The sequence below is a fragment of the Nuphar pumila genome, chromosome 8 (genome assembly GCF_984573655.1).
Source record: "Nuphar pumila chromosome 8, dmNupPumi1.hap1.1, whole genome shotgun sequence".
In the NCBI taxonomy this organism is placed as follows: Eukaryota; Viridiplantae; Streptophyta; class Magnoliopsida; order Nymphaeales; family Nymphaeaceae; genus Nuphar; species Nuphar pumila.
In genome coordinates this window covers 99,770,698-99,786,564 of record NC_143256.1, presented here as the reverse complement: position 1 = coordinate 99,786,564, position 15,867 = coordinate 99,770,698, and the positions used below count along the sequence as shown (strand labels likewise).

At 41.7% G+C, this 15,867-nt stretch overlaps 1 protein-coding gene and 1 long non-coding RNA gene across 2 annotated transcripts in view; one reads left to right on the top strand and one right to left on the bottom strand.

Annotated features, from left to right (window-relative positions):
• The window catches only part of LOC149830050 (Ubiquitin-conjugating enzyme family protein), a 48,073-nt gene extending 39,006 nt beyond the window's left edge, over positions 1 to 9,067 (top strand). Inside the window, exons 9-11 of the mRNA XM_090015692.1 lie at positions 8,289 to 8,373; positions 8,552 to 8,624; positions 8,754 to 9,067. Coding sequence (XP_089871818.1) covers positions 8,289 to 8,373; positions 8,552 to 8,624; positions 8,754 to 8,827 — 232 coding nt within the window. The 3' untranslated portion in view covers positions 8,828 to 9,067. The remainder of the gene's footprint in view (positions 1 to 8,288; positions 8,374 to 8,551; positions 8,625 to 8,753) is intronic.
• Positions 9,068 to 10,338: 1,271 nt separating this feature from the next.
• On the bottom strand, positions 10,339 to 12,568 carry LOC149830049 (uncharacterized). The gene is made up of 3 exons (XR_016433620.1): positions 12,488 to 12,568; positions 11,318 to 11,388; positions 10,339 to 10,806 (listed from the first exon to the last, which is right to left on the bottom strand). It is a non-coding gene; the product is annotated as an uncharacterized LOC149830049 (long non-coding RNA).
• Between the last annotated feature and the right edge of the window lie 3,299 nt (positions 12,569 to 15,867).

Below are 15,867 nucleotides of genomic sequence, written 5' to 3'. Positions count from 1 at the left end.
TACATCCAAGTACCATAGGATGGCTCAGTCCATCGACAAGTGATTACATTAATCGTGAGGCACAAGCTATTGCATCACAAGCAATTCATAAGCAATACAAGATAAGCAATCAACTAGTATAAGAAGCTAGTTATTACCAAGCAAAGAACTGCGTAAGCAGTTTAACCAACAAGGGTAACGCCTCGACGGGCGTACCTAGCTCAACGAATAGCATACCGAACTACCGAGCTAACAAGCAAGCAAGCAAAGCACGTCACAACATGCGTATCTCACGATCATGTGTATAAGTTATATCTTGTCTCATTACTGAGCAGGTCGTTGTGGGTACGCACAAGGCAAAACGTAGAAACAGCCGAGATCGATCCGGGGGTCCATTATGCTATGTATTTTATTATATCCCGAATGACTGACTGAGTCCGCTTCCTAAGGGGACAGTCTGTGACCGAGAGAGTAAATCCCCAAAGGCAAATAAAGGCCTAATGGATGTGCATCCGTACTTCTGCAGAAGTGGCCCAAAGGATTTCCCCTAACCTCCGATGACTGGGGATGGTCGGATCTTTGCCCGAGATTGCCATATATGACTGTCCATCGGAGTTTTGTACCATCCATCCTCTCTCTTGATGAACCGTCCCGAATGAGCACGACGGAGGGTTTCTTAACCGCCGTCCCATTCTCATGCTCTGGTCTTTCGACTCAATCGAGCATCTTGCCTGTGAAGGCGCATGATTATTATTTAGGTGAGTTATACGCGCCATTACGCGTCCGAGGCAAGCACACAATTCACAGCAGTACGCATTGTAACTATGCACATATACAATCACGATAAAAAGGGGGTCAATCCTCAGTGAGGGTAGAAACATCACTCTTGTGATCTCAAACACATGCCATTGCATGCTCGAGGCAGACATAGGCCTCTCATCCTACTCATCGTAGTACGCAACGTACCTGTTCAAAAGTACAACCACGATAAGAGGGGTATGGATCTCTCGCAGGAAATCCCAATGCTTCTACTTTATAGAAACCCGCAGTGAACTCATTCCAGTTCCAACTGATCGTGCTCGGGTCATTTAGACAATCGCGAGCAATCTGCCTATTAGGCGAAAGCAACATAACAGGATTAGCTCAATGTGTCAATACACGCTTAGAGGTTACTATAAACCTCTCGTCCTTCTCTTCGTAGTCCAAACATATCGTACGTAACTAAAGGTATAACTACAAGAGGAAGAACATGGATCTCTTATAAGAGATCCAGCAATACCTTCACGAAGGAAGGCGCTACAATCATGGTTGAACCAGAAAGCCTAAAACTAGGTCTCGCATCAGAGGTGAGGTAACGCCGGTCTAGTGATGACGCAAGTACCTTGCTAGGATCCCCACCCCTATTCGTGCACAGGATACTAAATAAGGTTATCTAAGTCGTATCGAATAGGCAAACTAAGGTTGTAACACATCTATCCCAAATACATCAATTTGGGAGGTCCGACCGCTACCTCTGTTTTACAAGCTATACATCTTGAAAATAGGTTTGCACCTAAGACGATGTCTTTTGAGAATTGAAGTGCATAAGTGTGTGTCGTGGCTTGTAAGCCAAGTGAGACGATATACACTACGCACTCGAAGTTGCACTCAGAGAGTGCAAGCTGACAAGAGGCAAACTCATGCACATACTAATACAAAGGTACGACGAGGGACAAGCCTCGGGGGCGAAGCCGCACCGCGATGGCAGAACGCTAAAGCTCCACACGAGGTATGAGATCATACCTTGATCATCGTAACGCACAAGCAGGCAACTACGCAAGCAACGCGTGAGGTAAGAGATCCTATACTGACTACGCAAGTGTAAAGGACGACTCACGAGGCATGGGATTACACCTCGATAGATCGCTAAGCGTAAACAAGTAAAGAAGCATACGACAACAATGGAATACATAATGAGCAAGGCATATGCACGAAGTGGCAACAGGGTAAAGACAAACGCATACAAAAGATAAGGGCAAGAGCAAGCACGACAGCACAGGAAGGTAAAGCGCGAGAAGTAAAGCAGAAGCAAGGCCATGGCGCATAAAGCGCGGGGCAACAAGTAAATGCAAGAAGTAAAGTGCAAGAACGTAAAGAAGGACCAGGCATCCTGGAGAACAAAGGCAACCACAAGCAAGTAAATGCCAAGGCGCAAAGCGCGGGGCAGCAGGAAAGTAAATAGGACAAGGATCGCGAAACCGCGTCCTTGAGTTAAAAAGACATGAAATGTAAAGACAGGAATGGAAAGCCTAGGCACATATAGTGCGGCGGCGACAGAAAGGAAAGTGCAGGAAAGTAAAGAGGACAAGGATCGCGAAACCGCGTCCTTGAAGGTAAAGACATACATATATATATTATACGTATACATATATCGTCCTCTTTTAGTTATCTTTCTTATTTTAGCATTTATCAGTTCATTGTTCTTTCACGCAAGAATCCCCTACCTTAAGGGGTTGCGAGTCCTCGTACGCATGCAGCGTAGGCAAGCAAGAGCTCGAGCCACAGAGGGCGAGCTAGATCCACCGTTCAACCTGGAGATCTTAGAACGTTAGCATAAGCCGTAAAATAAACGAGAGGCAACAAGCGCAACAAGGTTCCCTGCCTGCAGGAGGCAGATGCAGGAACTCTGCACCCTGCAGACAAGGGTGCCAGAAGCAGGGGCCTCAGCCCTGCTTGGCCACAACAGCAGAGGCAGGGAGCAGAAGCTCCCTGTCTGCCAGCATAAAGAAAGGCAGGGGAGGGAGCAGGAGCTCCCTGCCACACCTGCCACAACAAGGCAGGGGAGGAAACACCCCCTGTCAGAACATGAGACAGGGGCGCAGCCCCCTGCCGGCAGCAAGAACAAGGCAAGGGGACAGAGCCCCTTGCCAGCGAACAGCAAAGGCGCAGGGGACAAGCCCCTGCCCGAAAACAAGAAAGCAGGGGGGCTTCGCCCCCTGCTGGCACAACGCAAGAGGCAGGGGGCCTCGCCCCCTACCGGCACAATGCAAGAGGCAGGGGGGATAGAACCCCCTGCCGAGGAGCAACAGAAGAGCAGGGGGGGCTCTGCTCCCTGCCAGGAACAACAGAGGGCACAGGGGCCCAGTCGCTTGCCGAGCAAACAAAAGAAGGCAGGGGGGCGAAGCCCCCTGCCGAGAAGCAACAGGCAAACAGGGGGGCGAAGCCCCCTGCCGAAAAACAAAAGCAAAGATAGGGGGACAGAGCCCCCTGCCGAGAAAGCACAAGGACAGGGGGACAAAGCCCCTTGTCGACAAATCCTCAAAAAGGAAGGCAGGGGGCTCAGTCCCCCTACCGACCCACAGCAAAAAGGCAAGGGGGGGTAACCCCCTGCCAGCAAGAAGCGACAGGGGGCTCAACTCCCCTGTCGACCAACAACAAAGAGGCAAGGGGTAATCCCCCTGCCAAAACAAAAGGCGACAGGGGGCTCAGCCCCCCTGTCGACCCACAGCAAACAGGGAGAGTGACAGGGGGCTCAGCCCCCTGTCGACCTATCCTGCACAAAGGAGGAGAGGGGAGGGTTATACCTCCGGAAAAAACGCAGCAAACGGGGGAGTCTGCAGGCTGGAGGGCCGAGGGCTACCGGACGGAAGGTGGTGGCCGCCTGCGAAGACTCAGAGGGAGCAGCGCGGATGCTGTTGTCGATCGCCAGCAGCTAAAGATGTCAGGTGGCCAGAGGCGGAAAACCGCAGGTGTCGACCAGGGGAAACGAGGGGAGCCAGAGAACGGGTGGTCGCCGGAGCTGAGAGGTCGCCGGTGGCCGGCGCAGTCGACAGCAGAGAGGGGGAGACCTGGAGCGAAGCTCGGGGGCCACCGGGTCGCCGGAACTCAGAGCGGAGGCAAAGAAGTGGCCGCAGGGAGGATCGTCGGCGGCTGAGGACGCCGGTTGCGAGTCGCCGGCGACTGAAGGGGAGACAACACCTCCCGGCAGCAGCCGCAGGGAGAAACAGTAGGGAGGAGGAAGAGGTCGGCGGCGGGTCGCCGGTGCTCGGGGTCCCTGGCGCAACCGCTAGCCAAGCAGGGAGGTCGGCAGCGAGGATCGTCGGGGAGGCGGCCTGACGGGAACGCTCGCCGGCGTCTCCGATCGCTGGAGGCAGCGTGAGGGGGGAGATCGGAGCAGAGGAGAGAGAGAAGGGGCGAGGGTTTTGCCCCTCGCCCGAGACACCTGCGTCTTTTTAAAAGACGCAGGTTCTCGAGAGTTCGAGAACCCGGGTCCGGGTCCAGCTCGGATCCGGGCCCGACAAAGCGGCCCAGACCGCGACACGTGTCTGACATGTGCAAGGCACGTGTCTGACACGTGCAAGGCACGTGTCTGACACAAGTCAGACACTTTTTTTTTTCACGGTTGTTACAAAAAGTATATCATAAACAATGTATATGTCGATGAGGTAACAATCATGATAATTTTTTGTTTTATCAAGTTCATCATAAGAAGAAACAATAAGCTCAGTGAAGTCCATGTTTATAATGTTGAAATCATGCTCCCCCTCAAAGTCACACTGCTTTGGGTTTACGTACCAAAATTTGGATGATCTTTGTCTTCATTACAATTAAAATTTAAATTTTTTAAATACATGCATATTTAAATAAAGGAACTAAGAAATAGTCAAATGACTAAAAGAGCAATTAAAAAATAGTGTTTGTATTCCTGATTGGTTCACGAAAGTAATTGAAGATTGGAATGAACAAAGACTAAATCCTCTACACGATTTCTGGTGAGTTTGTTTCTCTTGATGTTGTGGATTTGGGCATATGTGCTCCAATTTTTTTTTACAACATGGTGATGTAGTAGGCTGGGATAGCATTCTTAATGCAAAACGCTGGTGAAGAGGTATTTTTGTTCTATATGTTGACCACCATGTGATAATATTTATATCATTCTCCTCTTGTTAGTAATGCATGTCCATATAACCTCTCAGAGAAATTTTTTCAAACTCGTGTGGCTTGCTTTATAATTTGTTTCTCGATAAAGTCTTGCCATCTGGGTCTAGATTTGGAGGGATATGACTAACACTTCTTTCCTGCCACTTATTTGCATAATATTTGAGATTGAGAGAATGTGTCATGTGATGCAAAGTAGTCTTGCTTTTATCTCATCTTTTCATTAAAATTGAATGGAGATAATTAAAAAAAATTGAATCATCATGAAGCATGGGCTCATCCTTGTCAAGTTCTTTCAGCATTTTTCAAATAGGTTACGTAAACTCAATGAAATACACTCTATCTCAAAACTCATAATTAATAATGCATTTCTTAATTTCTTGGGCCTTGGCAACATCATCAACACGATAGAATGTCTAATTATCATCAATCATCATTTTAATCAAAGCATTCTTGACTTAATTCTTTTCATCATCACAATGATGGATGCAAAACGTATTTCAGCAACCTTCAACAATTTTATATTAGAATGCCTATTTTGTATGCTATACAAATAGTTTAAAAAATATGAGGATACTCACTCTCCAAACTCAATGTCACACTTTTACAAACTGGAACATTGACTGTAATGATCTTCACTACTTTCTCATCACACACTTCTTTTATTACTTCTATAAACATTCCCTTCAAATACTAAACATTTTTATATTGCCCAGATACATCAACTATTTTCAAGAATACTTGGCCACTAAGTAAAAAAATAATAAAATTAATCAGTGAATGCCTTTGAATATCCATCCACCCATCAGAAACAATGAAAACTCTATTTTGTTCTCATAAAAATTTCTTAATCTCTAGCAACCTCATAATATTTGCCCTCTCTTCTGCAATAATTGTCGCTCATAGTTTTTCTGAGCTTGGAGATACATAGCAACTCAAGTTACAATTTGCCAATGAAGTATCAATAAGGATTTCTAGCTGCATTAAATGGATGTGAACTAGAATAAAAATATCTTCATACTTTTTTATTCATCTCCTTTCCATATGTATTGAATGATGCTTGTATCGTTCTTCTACCTTGTACATCTACTTTTCTTTTTTTTTATTATCTTTTTAGTGGCTTGAAAGGGTACATTAATTGCACAAGAATAAGTCACTCTTCCTCTTCTTATATTCATTTTGTATTTTTTTGTATTGTCTTCACGCGGCCTCATCAACTCTTTTACATCCTAAAATTCCATGTCTTGATATCTTCAACAAATGAGTCTAACTCTTGTATAAGACCCATCAAAAGCTCACTCACACAAAGCTTGTAGCGAAATCTCATATTTCACCACCTCCGGCTTTTCCTCTACACACGTAGCCGTAGTAACCCATCATCACATGATGCAGTTGAAGAACGACAAATAACACTACCACTACCAGCAACACTAACACTAGCGATAGAACTTTCATGTGGAGATGAAGATGCCGCAATTCATTTTCCTTTGTTCACGAGTCATTTCCTTTTATCAGCCATTTTCATCTTTAAAACCAAAAAAATAAATTTTTTATTGAAATAAAATTCATAAAAAAAAGTTGTCCGAACTCAGAACCCAACCCAAGGTTGGGTTGTGTTGGGTTCAGTTCTGGCGAACCCAAGCCTGAGTTCACCAGAGCCTCTTTTGGAGCAGGTCTGTGTTTGGCCCTTGTGCCAATGAGGGGAGGAGGAAGGAGGAGAAGGAAGAAGAAGAAAGAGAGGAGGAGGAGGAGGAGGAGGAGGAGGAGAAGGAAAAAGAAAAAGAGGAGGAGGAGAAGGAAGAAGAAGAAAAAGAGGAGGCGACAGAGAAGGAATAAGAAGAAAGAGAGGAGGAGGCGAAGAAGGAATAATAAAAAAAAGACAAGAGGAGAAAGAAGAAAAAAAGAGAGAGAGAGAGATGTACCTATTTCACCGTCGTCACCGAAGAAAGAGAAAAGGAGGTAGAGAAGGAAGAAGAAGAAAGACAAGAGGAGGAGAAAGAAGAAGAAGAAGAAAAGAGAGAGAGATGTACCTATTTCACCGTCGTCGCTGCCATCAGAAGAGGAGTGGAGTCGCGGTTGGGGGGGGGGGGTGATCGTTCCCTAAACCTCGCCTTCCCCCCCCCCCGTTTCATTTTTTTTTTTGACAATTGAATCAAAATAGACTTGGTCAAAGTTGACTGATTCCATTTTGTACCAATATAAACCTGGATGCAGGTTGACCACACCTGGTACGACAAATTTTGATATTTACCGCACCCACGTTGCATGTGATGGCCTAAATGACGAATCCATGTGACAAGCTCAGACGCTGAGTCATGGTCATGATCTCACTGCCCAAAGTAGAAAACCTGGTAACTATGCTTTAAACAATGTTTCACTACATGTGGATATTGACCGGCAAAAGTAAAATATGTTGGACCTTCAAATAAGCTTATGTAAAAGTGTTCCCACCTCGCGTGCGATGGCGTAAATAATGAGTCCATGTGACTTAGGCTCAGATGCCAAGTCATGGTCATGATCTCACTACCCAAAGTCGAGAACCTGGTAACTATGCTTTAAACAATGTTTTGACCATCAATAGCAACCAATACTACATGTGGATATTGACCAGCAAAAGTAAAATATGACTGGGGATAAGTGATGTTGTACCTTCAATTAAGCTTATGTAAAAGTGTTTTATAGAAAATCCATGTTCACTCCATTTCTTCAAATTTCTCAAGCTTTGTCCATGGCTAAGCTGTCTAAGAACCCATCGACCAAATATGCTTTGCTTTATGAAAGCTTAGTGCATGAAATTCCTTTATCCATTCTCTATATGTAAACACATAGTGAATCCGATTCTTCATGGAATGGTGAAGGGCCATAGAACAAAAAACACTCATATATATTTTTTAATAGATAGGAGGGACTCCTTTTGCAGAATGCAGATATAGGAAGTTTGTAAATGGCTATATCTACTTGGAGGGACCTCAAGAAATCGAGCCAGAGTATGCCTGTGATATATTTTCACTGGAAGAAGCGATATGAATGCTTCAAGGTGAGGCAAAAGAAGGCCTTGAGGATGTGAGATCTAATCATTGTTAATAAATATTGGAGATCGTTAGAAATTTTGGGCAAGCCACAAATCTCTGTTGATTATCTTGGGCTTATTACAGCATTTTCAATGCAAAAAATCCAGAAAATGTGCTTAAAAAATTGTTTTTGATGCACAAAATTTATTCCATTACCTAAGCCTCTTTGAGAGGTGAACCATTGGGTGTACGCCTCAAGGTTTCTTGTATCTTTAGGTGATTGATAGGTGCTTCTTTATTTGCCTTTGCGCTCCCACTGCCTTCAGAGAAACCTTTATAAACATATTTATGTTGCCACTCAAAGATTTCTGGTGATTGCAGACTGATACCGGATTCAGCACTTGCAGCTCCCAAGGAGAAGAAACTAACAGGCAGACAATGGTTTGAAAGTGGAAGACATGCTATGGTATCTAATTCCTGACTCATAAACACTATCCTCTCTTTTGAACTCCATGTTATTATATTTTATTTTACAGTTATTCTTCATGATATAATAGTGCATGTCATTCATGTATTGACCTACAATTATGCCTTCTTTTTGTTCTTGTTTTCTATCTATGCTCAATATTTGTAATTCAATGTAGAAAGGGGCAGCTGCAACCATGGAAGGCTCGGAAGAAGAAGAGGAAGACATCGAATTTGATGATGATTTTGAAGGTGATCTTTTGCAGCCTTTCCAAGTAGATTTTTTTTTTTGTTTGTAAACTGTGAATCCACCTTTCTAGATCAACTATATGCACATGGCATATTGCTTTCTAATAGTTTATTTCATTCATATGAGTGCAGACGATGAAGAAGACATGCTTGAGCATTATCTGTCTGAGAGGTCAGAGACTGTGCTACAGAGCTCTAGGGAATAAACCGGACCAGACCAGACAATGGATGTTGTGGAGAAAAAGCATACACAAACTGTGTACTCATGGTGTCACACTACAAAAGTTTTTGTCTACCTTATTTTAGGATTTTTGCAACATGACAAAACTATCCTCTAGGCAATCTGTTTAAGACAACTGAGAACTTCCGGAGCCTTTCCACTAATACTTCTGTTTCATGTATGTGAGAATTAAAATGTTGCATACATTTTTGCCTTTTTGAGGGTATTGATGGCTTGTCAATTGTTGGAGGGAAATATGAGAGATTGCACTTTGTATCAAGTTTTTCCCCCACTGGGAAGATGCAGTTTGTAGACACGCTAACCTGTTTCAGTTCAATTACCATGAAAGGGAGGAAGATTGAAGCAATTTCACCGTTGGACGGGCAGTCTAGGTTCAAATCCCATGGGCATCACCCCCCTCCGTAAGCTGAAGCTTGGCGACTCCCTGGGGTTATGGGGTAAGCCCTTGGAGTTTTAGGCTGAGCTAGCACGGCTAGGTCTTTGTGCCTGGAGCAGTTTGTCTGAGTAAAAATAAAAAAAAGGTGCAAACAGGCGTTTTTTTCAACTTGACTGCCAATAAACAAAAAAGGTAAAATTTTGTGAAGGCAACTATCACATAATCATGGGTGAACATTGATATCCAAGTATTGATTACAGTTAATACTTGAGCTTCCAAATTCATTAGTTTGTTTGTCAGTGGTTCTTGAATTGTTGGCTGTTGTGGAACATATGAAACTCAACCATCAAGGGTGCGCTTGGCACACCCCACCCCAAGGGAAGCCACTTTCCTTTGAAAGGGATGCCTAGGAGGAAAAGTGCTTTCCCATGGAAGGAGTGATCTCATTTTGACATGAAAGATATATTTTTTGCATTTATTACATGGGTTCCACCACATTTTCCATGGAGATGCTTGTTTCATTCTTGGGAAAGAGGGCCTCTTTCATAAGAAAGTGCATGAAACAAGCACCCCGTAAAAGTACGGGGTACCAACATTGTGATTGCTCATTTGTGTATTGTTCTTTCTTTATATAAGAAGCCTTCCTATTCAAGCAATTAAGGCGCTCTTCATACTACCCATCAAAACATGTTTATCAGTAAAGGTAAAAAAAATTAAGAGCAGTAATTTACCAGCATGAATTTTGCACGAGATTCAACACTTGTAGATTTTTGGGGTTTCTAATGGGATATGTTTAAAAAATGCAAAAGCTAGAACTGCTAAAAAAAGAGTTAAAAACAAAGGTAAAAGATCAGCTCAAGTTCTTTAAAAAAACTTTCCAAATACGTTGACAGGCAAGAGTCATAAACTACATATATGTTTACTTTTTGTCCCAAAAGAAACAGTTCTTATGTAAGACAAAACCTAACCAGTGATATAAATTTTTGTTGTTGTGATTAGTAAACCACTTGATTTCCACCCCGAGTAGAGAAGTATTAAAACTTAAGACACAAAGGTAATGTGGGAATTGACTTTCAATTTTAGTACCTCAAAAAAAAATCTAGTAAACAACAATGCCATCTTATTCAAACCGTGTTTCTTGATAAATAGTGAACAAGCATAACGATTTTACAACATATTTCTTTCTACAAATTGAAGGTGATCTTCCTAATCTTCCTACAAAGGATCACCTTCAATCCTTAATCAACATTCCTAAATGGGGAAAAATACATTTAGACTAAACATGCATCTAATTTACAACAACTGAATCTTCTTCGTTAAACAGCTAGCAGAGGATGCAGGCAGACTTCACAAGCAAACTGTGTTGCAGGGTGCTGGGATGAGTGTGCATATGCGGGGCAGGATGCCATCTGGAAATATTACATGCCCAGTTTCTTTAGATACTATATCAAAGAACATCTCCATCTGTAGAGCAACTGCAGAGGCTTTAAACTCAAACACATCCTTGTTCAATCATGGCCTGAGCAAGATTTAAGAAAGCAGATATGTTTCCTCCATGAACCAAAGCCCTGGAACATGAGAGCAAAGCAAGGAAAAACACAAAATTTCAATTACAATTTTTGGTGTTAAAATCGTCAAGGACATTAAATATGCTTTCATCACATTAGCATTAGAGTTGTGACAGGAAAGTATGCATTGTTTTTGGCAAGCACGCCACTCAACATTGAAACATAAGCGACGAGGGGCCATTAATTGCATATACTTAAAAATAAGTGCAAGCTGTCAGTTGGAATACACACATGCACATGCGCTTACACAAGCCCCTTTTGTCATGGTTTCAATACAAAATGATTGCACTAACAGTAGGCAACGATGGAAATATATAGAGGATCCGGTTGTCGGGTTCTTATTGATAACTAAAAGCTTTCCAAATTGGCAAATCAGAATAGACTATGTTATGCACCAAGTTCTAATATCTATATTAAACTGTCCACTAGACGATACACATGCCAAAGAACATGTAACCACAAAGCAGAAATACATCCAAGGTAAAACAGATATATTGTTCAGGATTCATACTAGGGATTCTCTTTCATGAATTAGTCATTGGCTGCTTTTATTGATTTCTGATGGATCTGCTTCATGGATTCCTGAAGATAACGAAGAAATAGTGTCAATAATCAAGTGTGGCAAAAAATGTTTGCATATTCTTATTCACATGCAGCTAATGTTCATAAAATAAACTTTGTCTAGTAGTAAAAGTGGAATTTCGATTTCCAGCAACAGGGAAAAAATGGTTGTGCTCAAAAGGCAAAACTATGTTGTAGGATAAGCAGAAAGAATGGCAAGAGACAACTATTGCTAAACTAGTTATTACATGATGCTCATGTATCTTAGGCAAGATCAGCTGAACTTCCAAATTTGATGATAATTGAATCAGATCTATGTTGCATCCTCATTTCTACAGAATGTTATAAGTTTGTAAATTTTGATGCTCCTAATCAAATAATCTGAATTTTAGATTTGTTCAACATGGTTTTCTTGCTATGTAACACGGACTCTTCTAACAGGGTACCACACCCGCGTTGCACCCACACCCATGCAGGTGCGACACTTGGACACGGCTTCCTTTGTGTCAGGTGAAATCAACCACACTGAGGTCCATTTTTGTCCAAAAGTAGACTCGGTTAACCCTAACTAAGTCCAGTTATATCTATATTATGTATATAAATACATAAATGCACACACATACACATAGGGTTAACTTAAAACTGTTAAAAATTATATATATACCCTCCCCACACCCAAGTTTTTTTAAAGTGCCGAATCGCCGCATCCGCACCCTCACCTATGTGACATAGTTTTCTTGTTATAGTACCTTATACTGCCGATACTTAAAAAAAGGAAAGGAGTTACATCTGAGTAAATGCTGAATAAACAAAATGAGATCCATATACGGCACTTATGCTATATCAGGTTAGCAGTACATTCACACCAAGTTTTATCAGAACCATGATCAGACATCCGTTTTCATTAACCCATAATCATTTTTGAGATTAAAAGAAAAACCTAGTTAATTGAAAGCAAATATAATCCTGCTCATCCAGCTAAGAATATCAGAAGGTTCACTACATCAGAAGCTCTTTAACCCCCAAAACGGTTGGCTCCGAGATGTTGCTTATGGAAAGACCGGTGCTCTTTTTAAAATTTGAGATCATTGAAGGGGAACTGGTGCAAAAGATAGACAACCTGTAATTTACTTTCAAACTCCTCTGGGGACCAATGTATTGAATTGCAGTATTGACTTGATTCAAGTTCTCCAACACCAACCTGCAAGCAGATATTCAATTGGAGCATCACATGATGTCACAAAGTACTGCGGAAGACTACAAAATGCACATACTTAAAATAAAGCTTTTTTGCTATGAAACAGAATGTTTTTAAGTTATCCAAATTAGAAGTGATTCAACTGATTCTGAAGTCAAACCAGAGTTCAGCTCCTTTAAAATTATAAAAAGTCAAAGCCATACACAAGCCGCTCTTGAACAAGTTATAATAAAACGAGAATCGTGAAATCTGAGCAGAACAATAATTGTACTACATAAACACAAATTTTAGATAATAGGCAGAAAATTTGTTAACAAGGCAGGACTCACAATCAGTTTCAATTTGGAGAAATGAAGAACATGGTGCTATTTAGGCAGAGATGGAATGGGCCTCAATAAATATCAAAACTTAGAAAAAGCAGAGAAATACACGAAAAAAAATACAAATTAGTTTCTGCAAGGTTTGCAACTCTGCTGTTGTTAGCACTGTCTAATTATGTTCAATGAGAAAACACCAATGTTAGACTAGAAAACAAAATCAAATAAAAACACAAAGATACTAGAGCCTAAACTAAGGAATATACAGAGGAAATGTATAGAAGCTAACAGGGAAAAAGAACAAAAGATCATTATGATAATCATCAAAAATGCAAAGTGATGCATTTTGTGAAGATGCTAGTAATGCATTGCCATACTCGGCTATGTCAAGGTTGTATGGCTTTGAACACTTCAAAATTTTTAATTGTTAAATTGTTTCGACTTCATTAGCTTTTAATCTGTCAGTAGAAGAGAAAAAAAGTAGAAACACAACCATCAAATGATTAAAATTGTAAAACATTTAAGGATGACCACCTCGGAGGTTACCCATGTGGTCAGCGGGGTCCTGTCTCAAACTGAAGGCCCAGAATCGAATCCCGCTGGCGATGGGGGATGCATTGCTTTATCATGGTTTGGGCACGCAAGGTTGGGTGGTCCTGTCCTCAACCCAGAGTTTTACCTCGCAGGGAGGCGGGCCCATTAAGTGACCCGGTTCTCGGTGAGGGTTTTCCTTCATCATAAAAAAAAAAGGTTTAAGGATGATCTGACATAGGGGTCAAATATGATGGCTGGATTGGTGGAGGTGCACTATCTTCATGGAGTCTCAAAATTGAATGATTTTAGACGTGATCATCCATCTTGCATTATAAAAAAGGGGAAAAAAAGAAAGAAAATCAGAAAAGGAGATTAGTTATTCATATGGCCATACCCCTCCAGCACTAGCAGCCATTGCTGGAGCAACTAGAACTTTAGCCTTACTGAGCACATCAATAGCTTGGGGAGTACATGGCATATTTGAACCTAATGATAAATGAAATACATGTTTATTAATGAAACTCTATGTCACAGGGATTCGGCTAGCAGGGTGCCGCACCCGCGTCGACGCGACTCGACGCGGATGCGGGTGCGGCACCGGGTGCGGTCAACCCAATCCTGGGTGCGTTGACCGCACCCAGGATCATTTCGGTCCATTTTTGTTTGGATTTTTTTTTTAAAAAAAAAAATTTGCCCTACGAAATGGGCTGCGAAATTTTTTAAAAAAAAAAAAATCTGCTGACAGCTGCTGACAGCAGTTGCCTTTTCAATTTCGTAAAAGATTTTCTCTCTCCACAATAAATGACAGCAGCTGCTGCTCCTGCCTTTTCAATTTCGTAAAGGATTTTCTCTCTCCACAATAAATGACAGCTGCTGACAACAGCTGACAGCAGCTGACTTTTCAATTTCGTAAAAGATTTTCTCTCTCCACAATAAATGACAACAGCTGCTGCTCCTGCCTTTTCAATTTCGTAAAGGATTTTCTCTCTCCACAATAAATGACAGCTGCTGCCTTTTCAATCCTTTTTTGTAAAGGATTTTCTCTCTCCATAATAAATGATAATGATGATTCTTTTTAGTAAAGGATTTCCACTGTTCTCCTGTTCTCCTGACGAAATGGGTGCGTGCAGCTGTATATAAAATGAAATTTGAAAAAACCAGCGTCGTGTGTATATATATATATATATATATATATATATATATATATTATATTTTTGCCCCTGCCGCACCCCCGCACCCGGGTTTTTTGGAAGTGCCGAATCCCCGCACCCGCACCCGCGCCTGCACCCATGTGACATAGATGAAACTCTATTAGTAAAAATCAAGTAACAACAGGTTCGCATCATGTAATAATAAAAACCTTCTATCAAAATTCGGCAGCCAGAATTAACCAAAGATAATGCATCTGCTTGGTCCATTTCATTTTGTGATGCACATGGGAAGGCAAGATCACAGTGCTCACTCCAAGGTTTTGCATCATCAAAATACTTTGCTTGGGGGTAAGACTTTAAATAATCTCTGTCAATTGCATCAATAAGGAGATAAATAACAAGAGATTCCAAGGCTGCAGGACATGAATAAAAATCAAATATTAGACAACACAGCTTGTGCAGGAGCATCACACCTCAAGCTTATTTGTTGAAGTTTTATATCTCTCAACAGTGGAGATTTAACATAGTTAAAACCTTCTTGATCCAGTAAATAGCCTCTTGAATCTGATCAAGTACAAAAGGATAGCAGACAATTAAAATCTGTAGGGAAAGAATAGCCCAAAGAGCAAATAAATGAGTTCCTCAGAACTGCATATCAGTGCATACTCTCTCATGTATACATTTGTAGTATCATGCTGGATGCTGATTTGATGTTAATCTGTAGCTACTCGTTGAAAGACATACATTTAAACTAACGGAAACTCTCCAGTTTGGAACTTTAGTCCCAGATGGAACTATTGAAAGTCTGCAGCCAGGTAGACACCAATCTTTGAATGATTACATCCACCCTCAGTGTAATGGGAAGCATGGTTCATCCAAAATTTTACCAGTTGAGGGGATGGGAGAGCTGCAATGGCGGAAAGTCAACCAATTCCAAACTGAAGCAGGCCAAAATACCATGAACAGGATTGCAACAGTGGATGCAGTCGTGGTGGACAAAACACTTCTTTGATTGCATGATGCATGAACAGAGAAGAAAAGGATGTGGCTTAGACAACATTGAAAATCTCAATTAAGCTATTCATGAGCTGCATCCAGGCTAGATCCAACTGGGCCCAGTGGCATCAACCATGCAGGTGGGATCCTTTGTGGCTGAAACTGATTCAACCTTGGAAGATTTAGGTCCAGGCAAAAGGTTTAAACTCTCGCTGTAAATAAATATTCACATGTGAGAAAGTTTTGGAGCAGACCTTATCTAAAACTGATTGAATCAGACTAAAAAGGTCGGAAAATCATGAAA